A 20,100-nucleotide genomic window follows, 5' to 3' on the forward strand; every position below is an offset into this window, starting at 1 on the left:
TTTCTTAATCCGCCACGTGTATTATTTGTATTAAATAAAACCCACATGTATCTTTTAAAATATCCAACGACCCTGACCCGCTCCTATATATTTGGACGGTCGGCTAAAAATAATTACATTCGCTAGTTAAATATATAAAAAAATATACATTGATTATATATAAAAATATGTATATTATACATTAATATTTTAATATATATTTTACATGATATTATTTTTAGGAGAAATTATACGGTGTAATTTTTTCTATTAATTATGATCTATAACTCGAATTTATTAAGCAAATCTGACAATGAAACGACAATTTTTGCTAATATTTTAGGTCTATCGTTATACATTAAAACACTATTAGTTCTCATTAAAAAGATCATGTGAAGTCCATTAATGTGCTAAACAGTTGGATATGTATATAATTAAAGGTTTTAAATAATTTCCTTTCCATCTATTTCTTTGCTTCTCCTTTAGAATCATATAAATAGAACATTCTCATTTTTATGTTTGCAAATTAAAATTTATATTTGTTAAACTTGTTAAGATCTGCAAAATTTGAAGGGAAAACTACATCGTATAATTTTTTCTAAAAATAATATCATGTAAAATATATATTAAAATATTAATGTATAATATACATATTTTTATATATAATCAATGTATATTTTTTATATATTTAACTAGCGAATGTAATTATTTTTAGCCGACCGTCCAAATATATAGGAGCGGGTCAGGATCGTTGGGTATTTTAAAAGATACATGTGGGTTTATTTAATACAAATAATATACGTGGCAGATTAAGAAAATGCCACATGGCGAAGTTAAAGTCAAAACATTGATTAGGTTAGTTCTGTTAGATATGAGGGTAAGTTTTAGCCCAAAAATAAACGTTAGGGGTATTTGCGGACCAAAAGATTAACGGAGGGTATTTCTGAGCCATTTTCAATATGTTAGGGGTATTGTTGGCCCTTCTGTTAGATATATGGGTTGGTTTGAGCCCAAAAATAAATGTTAGGGGCATTTACAGAGGGTATTTTTGAGCCATTTTCAATACGTTAGTGGTATTTTTGGCCATTTTCCGTAGAATCTATAATCGTACCGAATAATTACAACAACAACAACCTAGTATAATCTCACTAGTGGGGTCTGGGGAGGGTAGGGTGTACGCAGACCTTACCCCTACCCTGGGGTAGAGAGGCTTTTTCCGATAGACCCTCGGTTCCCTCCCTCCAAGAACTCCCCACCTTACCGAATAATTAGGATATGTTTTTTTTTTTGGAATAAACCGAAAAAATACCGAATTGTACCGAATACAATATATATTAAGCTTAAAGATAACAAAACATTAAATTCTTTTCCTCGGCCCTTTGGAATATAGAAACGACTACAAGACAACCGGTGATTAACACTCATCCCAACTATCAAACATATTATGCTACTCGTATTATAATTAAATTAGTTTCAGCATCTTAAGTAGCCAAGGTATTCCGGCGATTATGAGTGACAACTAACAAAGTATTAGATATCTTTCCTCGCGTATGCTTTAGATTTCTCGATTTAATCTTCTAATAGACTTTATTCTTGAATCCAAACTTGATTCTTTCTCGTGTGATTTATATTTGCTTATCTTTGCTTAATTTATTTTACGTTGTTGTAGAATAGTGGGATGGATCTTTATTTCATCACAAGAGATTTTTACCCAACTCATATGCAAGTTCGTATATTATGACGTTCTAACTTCTACTGCAACTCTTATATGACATTTAAGATAATAATTAACCAAAACATACCGATACTGAAGGAAAACCGAGATAATTGGTATAGTTTCGAAATGTCTAATTTGGTTGTACAAAACAGAGTAACCAAAAATTGATATGGTATAAAATTTTTAAAATAACCAGCCAAACTAAACCATTAACAAGCCTAGCTTTAATGCAATCATCTTTTAAGAGTATTACAACTAAGACATCACTCGAGGTCTCAAAATATAACTTATCAATTTGACTAGACATTTCACCTCATGTACACTGCACACTGCTCTGCTCTCTCTTGCAAAATGGTAGTATATAAAGGCATCCTTTTCTTTTAATTTTTTGGTTTTTCTATAATAATATATTAATGATGTTGCTACCATCACCATCTCTTTTGCCTACTCTAAAAGGAACTCTTATTTCCATTCTGGAAGTACAAATTGGTCTTACTTATAATTTTAATCGACAAAATGAATGCCTCTTCTAGCACAAAAACACCTTTACCACCCCCCTCCCTTCCCAACCCACCTAGGCGAGACGATGAGTTATAGCTCACTCTAGTTCAGAAGGTATATTTAATAACACTTCTTGGCTCCAACCATACTCAAAATATGCTGGTCCTCTCAATCAGGCAGGCGACTTAGCTGTCTAAATCTTTTCAGCGGCAGCAGCTGCTGCTGAAGCTGCATCACTGAAACCCAACTGCTGTAACTCGGAGAAGAAACCATCCATATCGGCTGCGCCTATCTTATATGGGCTGTGAGCAGAGCTAGGAAAGGAACCATTAGTTACTTCTTCCTTGTATTGTAGAAGAGCTTTATTGATAACATCTCCAACTTGCCCGAACTGCTTACAAAACTTAGGAGTAACCTGTAAAAGGTTTAGACATTAGTTCATGGAATATACTTCAGACAAAAAGCACTAAGAGTAAGAAAAACAAAACTGACTTCAGAGTAAACTTAATTGTACTAACCTTGGCATGGTGTGGGTGTTGCATCATCCCAAGTAGATCATGATAAACTAGTACCTGCATTTTTAGGACATGCGATTAAATAATCTTAACTGTCAACTCTAAATTGTCGAAATGATTGTTCTACTGCGGGAGAGTGAAGAAATTGACAAAGCATGCTAATATCATGACACAGGAAATGTAGGAGTGTCATCCTCCATGAGTGGCTTCACAATTTCATCACATGTAATTTCATGCTATTGTAATGAGAAGAGATGAAATGAAGTGGCAATGTCATTCTAGGTAAATCATTCGTCACAGCAAGTCAGGTAAACACAGATAGCACAGCTACTTCAAATGATTCACCAGACATTTTATCCAACAGCAGCAGCTTATTTTGTGGTATAAATCCATGCACTCTAAAAAACCAAAAAGGTTTTGCAAAGAGGTGCTCCCACTGTTCAAACTTTTGTACTTAGATTGTCCCAAAATTGTCTATACTTTCCTAAAAAGGCAGCTTCAGAAGTTCTTCAATATTTAATCGTTTAAAAAGAGTGCTTCCGAACTTACTTTTTATACTTAAAAGATGTTCAAATTCTTCAAAGTAAATTTATCTACACTCTTGAACTCATTTTCATATAAATATATTAAAACTTTCAACTTTCACATTAGTAATAATATCTAAATAATGGGACACTTAAACCCAAGAGTTAAATGTTTGGACTTCCAACTCTCGGTGAGTCATTAGAAGTATTAGTTTCAAGCATTCATGTTTTCTAAGAACTATATAGTACTGTTTGAACTCCATTTCTCTCTTTGATTTTATATACAACAACAACTACTCAAGCCTGTTTTCCAAACTTCAAATTCTCTATTTCAAGTTTGACGTTGAAGCAATGGACCAGATGGTAAAACAAACACTTAATATCTACGGGCAAACGGTCCGACTAGTATACACTTTTGGACTATGCGTCGGTACACCATTTCCCTTTTAATTGGTGTGCGTATGTAGAAAGTGATAAAAAAATCACTCGAAAAAAATTAGAATAAACTTATTACCACAACATAAGAGGAAAAAAAGTAGAAAGTGTAAAAGAATTGGATTAAAACATTTTATTAAAACAATATAATAAGTGAAAAAATGTAGGAATTCCAACCAACCTGACCACTGCAGAAAGGCCCAGCACCAATTCCAATAGTGGGGATCTGAAGAGCAGATGTTGCTGCTGCAGCCACAGGTGCAGGCACACATTCTAAAACAACAGAAAAACAACCTACTTCCTGCAATGCCATGGCAGTTTCCACAACCTGCAAAATACATAAAAACAAGTATAAATGCATGCCTTAAACATACGAGTGGTGTACCCAATCAGCTTTTAATAGGTATACCTTGACTGCGCTATCAACATTTCTGCCTTGAGGCCTAAATCCTCCAAGTACACTGATTGCCTGTGGTGTTAATCCCACATGCCCCATTACAGCAATCCCGGCTTCAACAATAGCTTTAGCTGCTGTAATTCTAGATGGCGCCCCACCTTCCAACTTAATTGCATCCATACCTCCTTCCTTTAGAACTCTTACAGCTGTATCTACTGCCTGCTCATAGTACAATACCACCAATCCATTCACATCCCATTGAAACTTAACAAGAAAAGATCACCCGTGCCCCGATATGAAGAGGCAACATTTAATTGATTGTCGTATGTGCAAGTAACAACCATCAGATGCAAATGCGAGTTCAATAGCGACGTCCTCAAACATTTGAATAAGACAGATAAAGCAATATCTTCAAAAGTTCATTGCTGAAAGCTGTGTTGTCATGAAGTTACAATTCTTGACTTCCTAAACAGGAGTAGCTTATTTCATTTTTATACATGCAATCTGGTTTAATTTCTAGTAATATGTTAAACAACGCAATAAAATTTGTTAGCAGCAGTTGAAATGAAGAACCAGCTGTTCAAGAAATATTAATGTTCCTTCAATTCAATTAGAAGCAGTGAATAATCAAACAGAATTTTTGGATTAAAAAGTTAGCAATTTCACTTCCAAAAGAAGCAATTGACACAGCACCCAATAAAACTATAATTAAGTTACACAAAATTTTTTTTAGCATAACCTGACATGGCAGATATAGAAAGTGATTGAACCCAAATGCAAAAGAAAAATGCAAGGAAAATTATAAATCCATCAAAATGAAAGTTCTGTCCAGAATTGAGCTATAAACGAACACTTGATGAACATTGGAACCAGAAAGTAAAGAAAACTGTTTCTGGTTTCCTGTTTATTCACCGGATATCCCTCTCAAACAGATAGTAGCTAGATCATCACAGACACATGGAAGCAATTGAACCAACTGAATTATATCGCAAATCATAAAGACATAAAAGTCAATTCTGGAAATAATTTAAGCTAGAAATGATCAAATAATGAGTACCAAAAGAACCATATTCATTCTCCACTCTCCTTATTCTTTATCCAATTTCTCACCACTTCAAATAAGTAACAACGTAACATCACATGACTCAAGAAAAAGCATTATTTTACACCACTAATAACAAACGCGTAATAGAGTTCAATCAAAACTTCAATTCTTGGGCAAAATTGAGTAACATATCATCATCACCTTATTAGAAAAAGCACCAAAGAACTCTCTTTTCTCATTATTCTCTTTAATTGTTTATCCAATATCTCACCACTTCAAACAACCAAACAGTCATAACCCCACAAATGCATAAAAATCAGCCGCAGTGACAATTCTCATACAATATTGAGCAACAAATGATTACCCATTGGATTTAACTAATATACACTGACAGAATATACCATACAAAACTTGCTTTGAATAATCACACAATTATGTATAATTATAGGTCAATTTAACCTGATGGTGTAAAAAGAATTACACAAAAGTTAAAACTTTTACCTGTTTAGTACTAGACTCATAAGTACCAAAAGGTAAATCACCAACAAGAAGAGGCCTTTTAGCACCTCTAGCAACAGCTCTACAATGAACAAGCATCTCATCAAGTGTAATAGGCAAAGTGGTGTCATGCCCATGAACCACCATAGATGCTGAGTCACCCACAAGGCATATATCAATTCCAGCCATATCTATATGAACACCTGATGGGTAATCATAACCCGTCACCATTGTTATAGGCTCCCCCTTCTTATGTTTTTGCCTTAGACTCGTTAGAGTCACTCTTTGATTTGGATTTTGGGGTTTTGGCCCACCATATACAGTGTTTTCTGGAACGTTACTCATGTACCTCAATTTTCTGTAATGGGTTTGCACATTTTTTCTCACTGAAGAAGAAATAGTTCTTGAAATTGAAGGAAAAAATACCATTTTGAATAAAGGGTGTAAGATGTGAATGATTGGATTGTAGATATATAAGCATGCAAGGATGGAGAAAGCAGCCCCTATTTGCGCCAACCAAAAAGGACTTAGCTGTGGCGTGGCTGAACCTGGACTATCCAAAAAAGGACCTGAAGTGAAAATTATCAAACACTTTACTAGGAATTTGAAATTTTCGAGACAAGTTCGGTTTAAACTGTTGTACACTGCCGGTGAAGTTGTTCATCGACGGTGTGGCGATTGAGCATACCGATATGAGTTTAATATTGGTGATATTTTCTTTTTCAAGATTATTCCGAGAGAATACAAAGATTATACTAAAATAAGTAAATAACACAATAATGAGGTTGGGACCAGTAGGAACAATAATCCACATATAAAATTCAATATATTGTTAATACAATGCTTGATTTCATTTATCCTTCCTACATAAAACAAATTAGCATTATTCAATATAATGTTTGTTCCACTTTTCTTTTCTTTTTTCACAATAAACGAGGGAAATGCTTTTGAATTGTTTATTAACATGTGCATCACACTAATTAACGTTGGCGGTCTTTTGGCAGAGGCGGATATAGGATTTGAACGTGGCGGGTGCCACAATTTTTTTTTAATATACACCTTAAAATAACTAATATAGAGTTTGTTCGGTTTGCTTATCTGATTTATTTATTTTTTAGTTTATTCAGGCAGTTAATAGGCATTTTTTATTTATAATTAGAAAATTATATTTTTTTCCCAAAATATACTTGCGAGATTTCACTGGGTATGTTGTTATTGTTGTACAAAAATTACATCTTAGACATCAAGAAGCAAATATAATTAGCATTTTAAAGAAGGAATCACACCTTTATTATTAACAATACAAGTAAAATTAATATTTTTACTAGGAAACTGCATCTTTTTTTGTATGCTAAAAGTAAATTTGCAAAAGTAAAACGCCCAAAAATGAGGAACTATCATTGCACTAATCAGAATAAGAACTATCTATCTTCAATAGATAAATTATACCCCATAAGTAAATGCAAAATTAGATAAACTACAAGATCCCAAAAATTAAAATAAAAAATCTCATATTTTTCTAAGCAATACTTGCAAAATATTCATCATAATTTAATAGTAAAGACAGTTAAGTTGTATTTAACCATCATAGAATAACATAAATTTTTATGTTATAATAAAAAAATAAATTATAAAAAATTAATTTGATCTCAATCCAAAATTCCTATCAAGACCCAAGTTTTTGATTTTGCCAAAAAAAAGATTTGAATTAAGAGAAATTGTTATTTTACGGTATTTTAAATATAGGAGGCTCTTTTTTTTAGTGCCTTTGCTAAAGATTAGAGATAAAATAATAGAATAGAGAAAAACATATAAAAGATAATAAACGATAAATAGGAAATTGGGAGGTAGCCAAAAAGTAAAATGATTGGGACAAAGGAAATAAAAAACACAACAAAAAAGGAAAGTTAGACAAGGTTCAAGATAAATTTGAACTTGAATTTTGCGCATGAGACCGGTCATGACACCTTTTTCTGGTTTGCGCGATATGATAATTTTACTGATCCGCCACTGTCTTTTCGACATTGAAAAACGTTTATTGGTGGACCATCCAACGCATTTGGATCTTTTTGGAAAAGTAGTGGTCATTCCTTTGCATCTATATATCATCTTCTTTTGCAACTGAATCAAATACTATAAAGTGAGCTTCATACTAAACAGATATTCTCATAGCTTTCACAAAAAAAATGTCTGTTCTTGCCATTCTATTCATTTGTCTGTGCATGATATTATCCAACTTCAATGGGAATATTACTGAGGCAAAAACATTCTCATTTAAGGAAATAACTGTCAATGATATTCAAATAGCTTTCAAGCAAAACAGACTGAGCTCAAGGCAACTTGTTGAGTACTATCTAAGACAAATTCAAAGAGCTAATCCAGTTCTTAAAGGAATCATAGAAGTGAATCCAGATGCACTATATCTAGCAGGTATCGGTCAAGTAACTTTTGGACGGGTTAATAACTTGTCGAACATTTATTGATTCAGTCCATTTTGACCTGTCTAAATTCAATCGATTTGACACTCCTAGCTACTTGCAGATAAAGCTGACCAAGAACGTAAAGCGAAGACGCCAAAATCACTATCCAGGCTACATGGTATCCCTGTTCTTGTTAAGGATAATATTGCAACTAAGGATAAGCTTAACACAACAGCTGGATCTTTAGCTCTTCTTGGATCCATTGTACCAAAAGATGCTGGTGTAGTTAAGAAGTTGAGGAAAGTTGGTGCTATCATACTTGGCAAGGCAACTATGACTGAGTGGGCTGCTTTTAGATCTGGAGAGTTGCCTAATGGTTGGAATGGTAGACTTGGCCAAGCTCTGGTAAGTCATAGGTCAAATAAAACTTGATTTGTAAGAGGTGTTAAATGTGCGGGTTGTGTCAAATTTGGGTGACTAAAATGAGTCAAATCAATAAACACGTCGTAACTCGAATCACTCAAAGTTTATTTGGGTCAAAATGAGTTAGATAAAGATGGGTCAAATAATTGGTCATAACCAATCCGGCCAACATGACTTAACTTACTTCCTTTTATATTGGGAATTTGCCTTTTGAAAATAATATGAAGGCCAATGTTTTTCCTTAAATTATTAGTAGTTAAGTTCTTCAAAATTTACACAATCTTTAAATTTGATCATGATGAAACCTGTTTGGGTTTGGGTTCCATTTTGACACGAGGCGTTGCACTAATTTGCTATTTTGATCCGTTTTGCCCCTATAGTTCGATATATCATTTCTGGTTCAACTTTATAGATCAAGTCAATAAATGGGCCATAATCCAACTCTTCTAAACTGGAATAGGTTGGGCAGGTTAGTAAAAGATACATTGATTTTGCCACCTCTGTGATTTGTTAAGATACAAAAGATAAGAATGAAAGAGAAACAAAGATTTAAAGTATATAATTGAGGAATTTTCATAAAGCGCTACAGTTTAAAGCCTAGTAAATATAGTTTGCCTAATTATCACTCGTAACTATTGTTCAATTGTTACCAGCTTGTGTCAATTGTATTCGTTCGCAACGAATACAACCTATGTCAATTGTATTCATTCGCGCAATGAATACTGCCTGTATCAAACTGTATTCGTTCGCACAACGAATACAACCAAGGTAAAATAGAGGGGTGTATTCAAAGAATACAACATGTATCAACTATATTCATTCGCGCAACAAATAAAACCAAGGCGAAAAGAAAAACCTAATGCTCTTATTGAGAGTCAAATTCAAGACCTCCGCTTATCAAGCAGACACTCTAACAAACTAAGCTGCGAGAGCTTGTTGCTCTCTTATTTCAGGTCAAAATAATTGATCTCTTGTTTCATGGATTTGCTATAAAATTCAAATATAGTCACGAATGATAAATTTGCTGAAAGTATAGTTACAAAAGGTAAATACAGTGTATATGTTTGACGTTTAGTGTGTTTTACTCATGTTTTTTCAGAATCCTTATGTAGCAAGTGCTGATCCATCAGGATCAAGCACTGGTTCTGCAACATCAGTAGCAGCAAACATGGCAGCAGTAGCACTGGGGACAGAAACAGCAGGTTCCATTCTATCTCCGTCAAGTGTTAATTCTGTTGTTGGAATCAAACCAACTGTAGGCCTCACCAGCAGGGCAGGTGTTGTCCCAATTTCACATAGGCAAGACACTGTTGGGTATGTACAAATTTAAATCTTAAGTTTCATTTAAAAAACAAGAGTTTGTTTTGCATACTTGTGTCTATAAACATGAACCTTTTTGCACTCCTACATCTTCTGAATGATTTTCTCCCTAGTTTTTTTCTCTTCGCGAAACTATTCAATGCCACAGTTTGGAACAAATGTGATAATTTGATGGGGTAAAATGAGAATACTTGCTTTCAGTGGCGGATCCACAGCAGTGTCCAGATGTGGCATCATTGCCTCTTCTTGTTGAGGGTCCTCTGGAACTGCAAAGGGTTTGGACTAACTAGGTGAATCGGGTCATTTCACTAGCACAGCTAGTGAAAATGAGCTAGCTAAGCAAACCCCCTTTACTCACCTCAACAAAAAAATGAAATCTTTCTCCTTTTCGTGTCATAATAATAAGGTAGGTAAGTGTCCAACTCTCAATCAGGAGCTACTGCTTCAAGAATTCAGGAATTAGGCGTTGTAAGTTCTGAGTTGAGAAAGTGAACGTTAAAATATGTATATCTACCTCTATCTGTTATTATTTTCTGCACAAATTTATAAATTTTGACTCCAAAACCTCTATATTCTTCCGAATCTGCCAACTCGCTTTTGGATCCACCAATACTTGCTTTACAAGCAAAACATTTGCTCTTCTGTAAGTCATCCGCTAAATTAAGTCTGTGATCTCCCAATTTATCTATTTAAGTGAGTGAAGGAGAAAGAAGAATAAAAAGTTGATGTTTTAGATAATGAGAAGAAATTTGTCAAAAGTTCACATTGTGTTCAAGACCTAGTGTTTTAGTAATTATCTTGCAAGAAGGTACCTGAAGCAGAAAATGAAAATAACAGAGAATATAGTGCAAACTATTGTAAGTACATTAGAGGTGCAAAATGCAAAAAACTTAAATGAGAAACATGAACAAGGACATATCGAAGATGTTTTTGTTTAATGCATTTTTCTGCATTGAACAGGCCAATCTGCAGGACAGTATCTGATGCTGTTGAGGTTCTTGATGCCATCGTTGGTTTCGATCAAGATGACTCGCCTGCAACGAAACAGGCTTCCACTTACATTCCTCGTGATGGGTACCGGCAATTTCTCAAGGCTGATGGGCTCAGAGGTAAGAGATTGGGAATTACAAAGGACCTTTTTATCTCAGATGATATCAAAGCTTACCAAAACCATTTTAACACCTTAAGGTAACCTTTCTATTCTCACTAGCATATCCATAGTTTAGTACTGTTACTGAATATCCTAATAGCAATGCACTTTTTTCTGGGCTAAATTGAAGGCAAAAAGGAGCAGTGTTAGTTGACAACCTGGAAATACCTAACATCAACTTGGTCTACACTGCTATGTTTGATGCTCAAGACATAGCACTGACCGCCGAATTCAAGATGGACCTAAATGCATACCTTAAAAAGTTAGTCCACTCTCGAGTCCGATCATTGGCGGATGTTATTGCCTTCAACAAGATTTCAGCTTCGGTAAGTACCGTCAATCAATTAACACCTCAGTATTAAACAATGTTGAGGTTAGTTATACGAATCCTTGTAACTATTCTGTTATACTTGGGCCAAATGCATTTAAATGCTGTTCATAGATCAAGGCATTTCTACAAGAGGTTGTTTCCACGGCTCGAACCCGTGACCTCCTGGTCACATGACAATAGCTTTACCAGGTACGCCAAGGCTCCCCTTCATGTTGTTCATAGATTATTGGTCTTTTAAAACTAGGCGTTTTCCTTTTAAATTCCTCACTATTCCTACAGTGGAGTTCAAGTCGCTAAGCAAACTAAAAGACTCATAGTAAACACTAGACTTGAGATAAGTGCAACAACCTCAACTAAGGTTTAATCCAACTATTCCAACATCGCCTATATGAGTCCCTTGTTCTTAGCTAACTTTACATCTTTTTATAGGAGATTTTTGGTCGTTTAAGAGAACTTTTATGATTTTGGTTACTCCTATCAAACCATCTTACATGGCCTTCTCTCTATTGTGCACTCTCTTAGATGTAATCATTTCTAGTCTTATTTAATCTTATATGACCGTGTATTCATCTTAATATTGTATCCCTACCACATTCATTATGTGGATATGTTGGGCCTTAAGAGGCCCAAGCTAGCTGCTCTCACCAAGTCACCATCTTTCCATATTGGCTAACGCTGATTTTGTTTTGTGAATGATATGCAAAATACTCGCATTAAGTTTCAAGAAAAACTTAGCACTAATAGACTCCTATAGATTCAACAGGTTAACCCATTGGTACTCTTATTTTGGATGTTGAACCTAACATAATTCTATTCTTTCTTACTCTACATAATGTATGCAAATATCTACTCAAAAACATTATCGCCTGCCCACCCTGTAAAAAGGCAAAAAATCCACATATGACTTAACATGTTAGTCACACGAGTCGTGATTGAAGCTCTCCGAACTAAGAGATATGTCATCCTTTGTAATCAATTGTTAAAGGAACTTTAACTTTCATTAGTTAATCAAAATTATTTACTAGGTATCATCACTAGAAGTAGAATGGAGATCTATCGTGTTTTCATTCTCTTTCGTTCTTTTTTGGTGTTAATGTAGGAAAACGTCAAAAAATTTGGTCAAGACACAATGTTGGAAGCTGAGAAGACAAATGGAATAGGGAAATTGGAAAGGGAGGCACTGAAGAACATAACAAAAGCATGCAAATATGGGTTTGAGAAGATGATGAAAGATAATAAATTAGATGCTTTGATGTCACCTGGTGCAGGCATTGCTGGTCTTCTCGCAATTGGAGGTTATCCTGGGATCAATGTACCTGCTGGTTATGATAAAAATGGAGTTCCATTTGGGATTTCCTTTGGAGGACTAAAGGGTTCTGAACCTACACTCATTGAGATTGCATATGGCTTTGAACAAGCAACTCATATCAGGAAGCCCCCTCCTCCACATCCTCGCTAGGAATTACATATTCAATTTCAATCTAAAATGTATCCACGTCTCAAGTAATATTATCTACATCTATCTGCAGTTTTACCAAGCATGCAAGAGCTATTTTACAATAGAAATCACATGCTTTTGTGGAATCTCTTAACTATCATCCTATAGCAAAAGAAATAATCAAAAGAGGTAGCGACATTGTCCCACATCCCCACCCTCTCAATCGCGGATTCTAACACAAGGATAACTGCAGAACTGAAAAAGTTACTGCTCTGTAACAGAGTCGGGATGTATATGTACTTTCCAAATGTCGCTTTTTCTCCTGTCTTGGTTGTATTTCTTCTTTTCTTGGTTGTTATTGCTATGTGCTTTAGGATTGTGTCACTGTGTGAACAAGGAATGACTCGTGGCAAGGGTTGTCATCTGCTTCCTTTTGTGGCTCTACTCCAATTCTACAATATTTCCCGAGACCCCATTTGTGGGATCATAATGAGTATGGTGCTGTTGTTGTCCAATTTTACAATATTTGAAAATCTTTGTCTACCTTGCCTCTGTTATCTCTGTTAGTGATGTGAATGATCAATTCTAGACAAAGAACAATTTTATTCGCCTTGCTGCAACAACAACAACATACCCAGTATTATCCCACACCGTGGGGTCTGGGGAGGGTAGTGTGTACACAGACTTTACCCCTACCTTGTGAGGATAGAGAGGTTGTTTCCAATAGACCCTCGGCTCAGGATAGTATAAGTACTACATTAATGAAATACAATATAATGTGAAACACAGTAAATCAGTTAATCTTTGCCATAACTTGTATGAACATAGGGTGTTATATTGGTGCATGGCCCAGTCGCTGAGTTTGTTTGCATCCATGACTGAATGGTTAAAGCGCCCAACTCATATTTGGCGAATTCATAGGTTCATTCCTACTTCGAAATTTGCTATGAATCAATGGAATCTCATCATCCATACATAACGAATTGATGTGGTATATTCATATCATAGTGAACAGTAAGAACTAGCATTCTTATCGAAACTTTAACTCGTGGGGAAGAAAATCGATTTAAAGATGGAATCACAAAACAGTTACCACCAATTAGATAATGTGCAAAACAGCTGCTCCACTATTAGGAAATGTCTCTCATTTTTTCAGCAGCTCATCTTCTCAACTATAAAGCATCTTCCTGATGCTCTTGGAGTTAGCAACTTCTCACAATTTCTTATTGTATTAAATGGTATGCTGTACGCCTAGATATTCTAGTTTTGAGTTTTGACCTCTACCATGGCTTGACAGTTAGTTGCCAAACACAGAGATATTCTGCTTATTGATCTCATTTCCCTTTAATATAGTCTTTCTGCTTGATCTTGGGTTGACTCTTTTACAAGGACATGAATTCAGATTTTTGCTTTCCTTTTTAGTAATCAGCACACATCAGACATAAATCAGAACACCTTAGTAAAAGTCATGTTTTATTCGTATGAATATTTTTCAGATTCGAAACAGATTTCATGTACACAATTCAGCAATGAGAAAAAGGAAGTAGTCAGTGAGTTATTCATTCAAGGCTCACAGCTGGGAGGAATGCAAATATCCCAACTTTCTGATTTTGATCGATGAAAAGCTTCATTTTTCAGCTTGGTAATTGTTAGACTTCATCATATTGCTGATGTAAAGGCCAATTCCAAGAACCAAAAGAGCAATCAGAGTCATGTTCATCACTTTCCTTGGCATCTTCAGCTTCTCAGCTAAAGCAACTCCAGTTCCCATCTTTGCATCATTTTCATGTTTAGTGTCATAACTTGGTTTGTTTTCATCTTCAACATTTTTACTTTTCTCAGCAGGAGTTTTCTCTGGGAGATCTTTAGCTTCTGTTGTTTGTTCATTCGTTTCAGGACTCGTGATCTTTGGTTCTTCTTTTTCTGGTTCTTTTGCCGCGGCATTATCAGTATTAGCCTGCTTAGGCAATTCTTGGCTTTTCGGTTGTTCATCGTCTTTCTTTTGAGCCTGTTGTTCATGATCTGCTGGTTTCTTGGGCTGTTGAGTATCAGGGGTTGGCAATTCTTGGCTTTTCACTTGTTCTTCGTCTTTCTTATGAACCTGTTGTGCATGATCTGCTGGTTTCTTGGGCTGTTGAGTATCAGGGGTTGGCAATTCTTTATCCTTTTTCTCTGCTGAAGTTATCAGTTTTGGTTGTTTAACATAAAGAATGCAATTTTCAAACTTTGCACTGATTTTGTTTTTGTCACAATTTTCTGAAATAGGGAAGTCCTTCTGGAAACGAAGCCAATTGTTCTGTCCAACTGGCCTTTGTCCACTGATCTTCAGAATTCCTGATTTGGTCAGTTGAACCCTCACTTGTTCCTTCTTGAAACCTACAAAAGTTCAATGTTTTGGTAACAGACTATCAAACAATGTGACAAAGGCCATAAAATAACCTACACTGAAATGTGACATTTTCATCCAAAGTATTTCAGCTGGAACAGCCTGGTCGACCCAATAATGATATTGAAGGTGGACATTTTCTAGAGAAAAAAAAAAGGTGTCTTGCTACTACGAAAAGCACAACACAAGCACCCTGTTTCCATTCATTTTATCTAAGAAAAAAAATTAAATATAGACCACGACCCCTAAGTATCATAAAAAATTGAAAAACTTTTTTTTTCCTGGTCCGGTCAATAAAGTCATGAAACTCTTCATTTTTTTATTTTTTATGTTCCCATGAAAATAATGACATTGTTCCCAGGAACATAAAGTATCTGCATTCTTATTTTTTCGAAATATTATATAAAAAAGGTTGTATAATTTTCATTTCTTTGTTCAGAATCTAATATTAGAGAGTACACTCATTTCTTAAAGTCAGGGTTAATTTCACTGATGGTCATCCAACTTATCATTTATTTCACAAAAGTCACTTAACTATTTTTCATCACTTAAAAGTCACTCAACTTTACATTTGTAATTTAAAAGTCATTCTAGTTCAAAACCTACAAAATATCCAATAAAAAATATGACATGGCATTACATTTAATTAAAAAATCTAACAATAATGTCACATAAGCTTAAATAGACCATATCTAAGTTAAACTCATTTCTTCTTCGGCCCGATTTGACCTATAACCAAAATGAGTTTTAATATTTTGACAATTAGAAGGAAAAGAAGAGAACAATTATTTTGTGCTAAAAATATCTTACTTAATTTGTTATGTAATAATCCTAATACCACCACCTATAATTTCATTAAAAATATGAATAAAACTAGAACATAACCAATTTTTGCATCCTTCATATCATTTTATAATTTTTCATGAAGTTAAAATACTACCATATCAATCTCACATAATAATTAAATGTACCATTAACAGACAAGAACAACAAGCTAATAAGAACCTATTTTCACAAATTACTATTCCATTAAAGTCAAAATATTGCTTATTAAGCAATACTAAAAGACAAAAATATTGCTCAGTAAGAAACACCCACAATAAAATTGTATAGTAGAAATTGTCAATATACACCACAATCGTAGACAACGTATAGCGATAATTTGGACAAAAGAAAGAGACAACGTATTGTGTCATTGATCGTAAAAGTACTACCAAAATCTAAAGATAAATTCAAAAGACCTAATTTTTCTTAAATTTCTTAGATTTCTTTTTCTACAAATTAACCACAAAATCAAAGTGCTAGTCCAGTTAATTGTTCAAATATTAAAAACTCATTTTGGTTTTAGGTCAAATTAGGCCGAAGAAGAAATGAGTCTAACTTAGATATGGTCTATTTTTATGTGGCATTATTGTTAGATGTTTTAATTAAATGTAATGCTATGCCATATTTTTTATTGAATATTTTGTAAGTTTTGAACTAAAATGACTTTTAAGTTACAAAGGTAAAGTTGAGTGACTTTTAAGTGATGAAAAATAGTTAAGTGACTTTTGTGAAATAAATAATAAATTAAAGTAAGATAAACTTTTCCACCCGGCAAAATCCAAGCATACCCCACAACAAAAATTGTCAAGAGAATGAGCATTGAGTTTAACTTAACCTCAAAAGTTAACTAATGATATGGGAATTACTCGAGACAGAGACAATAACTCATTTTCTCAATCAAACGCTTAACAGAAACATATAATCAATGACAAGGAAGATGAAATAGTAAAAGTATTGCACCTGTGAGATTAAGGAGAAGAGTATCAGAGTCTTGCTCTTGAACCAACTCTGTAGTTGGCACAAAATCTTCATACACTCGAGTTGGCACAGCAGGTGCAGCTCCTTTTGGATCCATTTTCTGTGTTTTTTCCTTTCTTTTGCTAATATGGTAATTTGTAATCTCTTGTTTATGCTTTCTTCTTGTTGTGTTGTTGGTACAGAAGAGATTGAATATATTGGTTATATATACACAGGAAAATATTGTCAAGAGACCTTTCTTTAGATGCTTTAGACTGTTTTCTTTCAATTTAAATATTCCTTAACTTATTTCCATGCCTTTCTTTGTTTATAGATGCCTCTGGCTTTAGGAGTTTTCTTCTTGCATAGGAAACCAATAATTTTGAGAAATTAAACATATAATTTGAGGGTCCACTTTTTTTAAAGCCTGCTTGTTGAGTACTAATTATTCTTCCCCTTTTCAGTTAACACACTTGTCATAATTATTTGATAAATGATGTAAATATAGTTTTTTCAATTATATGGCAAATATCACTTTTAGCCTGCGGTTGAAACTATTTACATTCCATAGCCGTAAAAGTGTATAAAATTTGTATATTTTCTTGTACATAACATATAGAAATACATCTATATAAAAAAAATATTTTTCGGTTATTATTTTGAGAGTGGTTATACAATGTCATTTCTCTTTTTTTAGTTTAAGGAATTCTTTGTCATGTAATTGAATATTTGTTATGATTAAAGATATTGATTTATCAAAAAATGTTAATTACATCTGGTTACACATTAAACAAGACCTAATTTTCTTAATTACCGCTATCTTTTTTTTTCTTTTTCCTTTTCCTTTTTCCTCAATTCCCACTTTGAGGTCTTAAAAGTTAGTATTCTTTATATTTAAATTTTCGAATATATTAATTCCCTATTGAATTTTTATTTTTATTTTATAAGAAAGCTTTTGTTAGGGACAAACTTTGTCTAACGTAGAGAAGTTGGTATTATTTCTTTCGCATGGGAAAGGGAAGTTTCTTCAAGAAATTGCAGGAATATATTCTTTGGCACGAGAAATTTTGGAATAATTTTTAGTATGGGCTTTCTCAATTCTTCCCTCTCCTTTCATTATTTTTCTATTTCTTTTTTTAAGTCTAATTTATTCATTCTCTTTATCATAAAATAATACAAAATCTTGTAAAATTGACCCCATTGGTCTATGTCAGGCTGCTAATGGGGTTTAAAATAATAAAAAATGAAAAAGAAAAAGAGGAGGAAGAGCAATTCTTGTTGATTACTTACTTTGGCAGGTAATCAAATCTTCTTTTTCTTTTTAAATTCTAATTCAATCAGTTTTTCGACATTGATAAGTTAGGGCGGCCCAACCTCATCGGAGGCCTAAAGCAAAATCTTAATAAGAGGCTTTAATATATATATATATATAAATATATATATATATATATATATATATATATATATATATTATTTAATGAACATCGTTTTTAAAAAAATTAGACAAGTGAGGATGTAGAATTAAAAAAATGAGAACTTAGTTTTATAAAATACAAAAAATTAAATAAATTTAACGTTGATTGCATCACAACTGAAATGGGAGAACCAAGAAAACATACGTGACTCTTTTGTTTTAGTAAGTCTCTTTCTATATTTGGTAACAATTCAACTTTAGATTTTTCTTTTTACCATTAATGAGATGATTTCTAGCCCAAAAACTTCTATGATTTATTTAAGATTACAAGTTTAAAAAGTCTTCCTTTATTTCATAAAATCCATGTCCAGTCAAACACTTTCATATAAATTGGGACGGAGAGAGTATAATTTATGTAAGGAAAATAAATAATAAGTTAGATTATTAGATATAGTTACGTGACCAACTAATGAATAGAGAAATATAATTAAGTAAAAAAGTAAAATAAGATTGACAGAAAACTATTTTAGTTATATTAATTAGAGGAAGAAATCGAGTTATTAAAAATTAATATGACAATAAAGAAATAAATTTATCAATAATAAAAGATAATTATATAAATAATATACTACTATATATAAAGAATACTAGTAATTTTGGACCCTTAAATTTTTTGGGCATAAAGCAAGCTTTAGTTGGGCCGCCGCCCATGTTGATAAGAACTAATGTGATTTTCAAGTCGATGGATAACTTTTTAGTGGTAATCTAGACTTAAACTAATATTTTTTCATTAACATATGCCACGTGGTTATGTTACTAGTTATACCTTTTGTGAACTTCTTTGAATTACACCTATGCCTCTTGAGAAATTCTGTTCAATATTTTAAAAGATTGAAATGCGGGCAAGACGTTTTACTTAGTATTAGCTGAGAAGTAAGTTCCAAAGCAAGGTCTGCGAGCCCCATGAATCTTTAAATTGTATTGTTTTATAAATTAACAAAATAACGTAATAATGCAAAAAATTAAAAGGCTTATAAAATTATAAGAGAAAGAACTTGTAAGAATCTTAAAAGAATATGTAACATACTACTTTAAGTATAAATAATACTCACAATTTTTTAAAGTTTGTCATAGCATACAACTCAAATATATCTCCTTATTCATCAAAACAATATATGGAATAAAATATCATTATTCAATGAAAACTATTTTCAAGTTACACATTGTCAAGAAAAAAAAAGTAGAAAAAAAAATCGAAACAATAGTCATTTCAATATTCACTTTCTAGTTTGGATGTTATTGAAGAGAACTTTTAATGAACCAAGATTAGTTAAAGAACTTTGAGTATGCTCAAGAGTTGGAACAATACCTCGAATTTTAGTGCCACAAAATGCATCACATTTATGGAACTGTCCAACTCTATACATGCTGGACAATTTCATAAATGTTGAGCTTAAACATTTATGAAATTTGCGTCTCTTGAGCTTAAACAAGAACATTTTTGTTTACCCTCAAAATCGGATAACAATTGAATTTATACGTAGTTTTAAGGATACGTCATCTAACTTGATACAAAATGAGAAGTCAGATTAAGATTGAAATTAATGATAAGAAAAGTAAATACAAACCACACCAGTTGAACAATCTTGGCCTTGAAGGTTGATCACCCTTGAGTCGAAAATGCTACAATCGATGTCGGAACAGAGTAATGAGATAATAATAACTAGAAATGATAGTTTATTGCTTTGAGATGCGAGTTATAATATGTTTTACAAATAATCAGACCCCCTTTATATAGTTGGGGAATCCTACTTTAGGTACAACT

The 20,100-nt window shown here is 33.3% G+C and overlaps 3 protein-coding genes across 5 annotated transcripts; 1 reads left to right on the forward strand and 2 right to left on the reverse strand.

Annotated features, from left to right (window-relative positions):
- Positions 1–2,146: 2,146 nt before the first annotated feature.
- Positions 2,147–6,340, reverse strand: LOC107805656 (3-methyl-2-oxobutanoate hydroxymethyltransferase 1, mitochondrial). The gene is made up of 5 exons (XM_016629728.2): positions 5,615–6,340; positions 4,081–4,287; positions 3,853–3,999; positions 2,716–2,769; positions 2,147–2,612 (listed from the first exon to the last, which is right to left on the reverse strand). Exons 1-5 carry the CDS (start codon positions 6,038–6,040, stop codon positions 2,391–2,393), a joined length of 1,056 nt encoding a protein of 351 aa, XP_016485214.1. The 5' UTR covers positions 6,041–6,340; the 3' UTR covers positions 2,147–2,390.
- Positions 6,341–7,731: 1,391 nt separating this feature from the next.
- On the forward strand, positions 7,732–13,233 carry LOC107805655 (putative amidase At4g34880). 3 transcript variants are annotated; one of them, XM_075221874.1, is made up of 7 exons: positions 7,732–8,041; positions 8,153–8,436; positions 9,554–9,768; positions 10,735–10,962; positions 11,055–11,250; positions 11,367–11,444; positions 12,355–12,899. In XM_075221874.1, the coding sequence occupies exons 1-6, from the start codon at positions 7,798–7,800 to the stop codon at positions 11,427–11,429; spliced, it is 1,230 nt and encodes a 409-aa protein (XP_075077975.1). In that variant the 5' UTR covers positions 7,732–7,797; the 3' UTR covers positions 11,430–11,444; positions 12,355–12,899. The 3 variants fall into 3 exon arrangements, with proteins under 3 accessions (XP_075077975.1, XP_075077974.1, XP_016485213.1); XM_075221873.1 differs by having other exon boundaries at positions 11,367–12,899; XM_016629727.2 differs by lacking the exon at positions 11,367–11,444 and having other exon boundaries at positions 7,733–8,041; positions 12,355–13,233.
- Positions 13,234–14,149: 916 nt separating this feature from the next.
- Positions 14,150–17,126, reverse strand: LOC107805658 (uncharacterized). The gene is made up of 2 exons (XM_016629732.2): positions 16,865–17,126; positions 14,150–15,069 (listed from the first exon to the last, which is right to left on the reverse strand). The coding sequence occupies exons 1-2, from the start codon at positions 16,977–16,979 to the stop codon at positions 14,321–14,323; spliced, it is 864 nt and encodes a 287-aa protein (XP_016485218.2). The 5' UTR covers positions 16,980–17,126; the 3' UTR covers positions 14,150–14,320.
- Between the last annotated feature and the right edge of the window lie 2,974 nt (positions 17,127–20,100).

This window comes from Nicotiana tabacum, chromosome 9 (assembly GCF_000715075.1).
Source record: "Nicotiana tabacum cultivar K326 chromosome 9, ASM71507v2, whole genome shotgun sequence".
Taxonomy (NCBI): Eukaryota; Viridiplantae; Streptophyta; class Magnoliopsida; order Solanales; family Solanaceae; genus Nicotiana; species Nicotiana tabacum.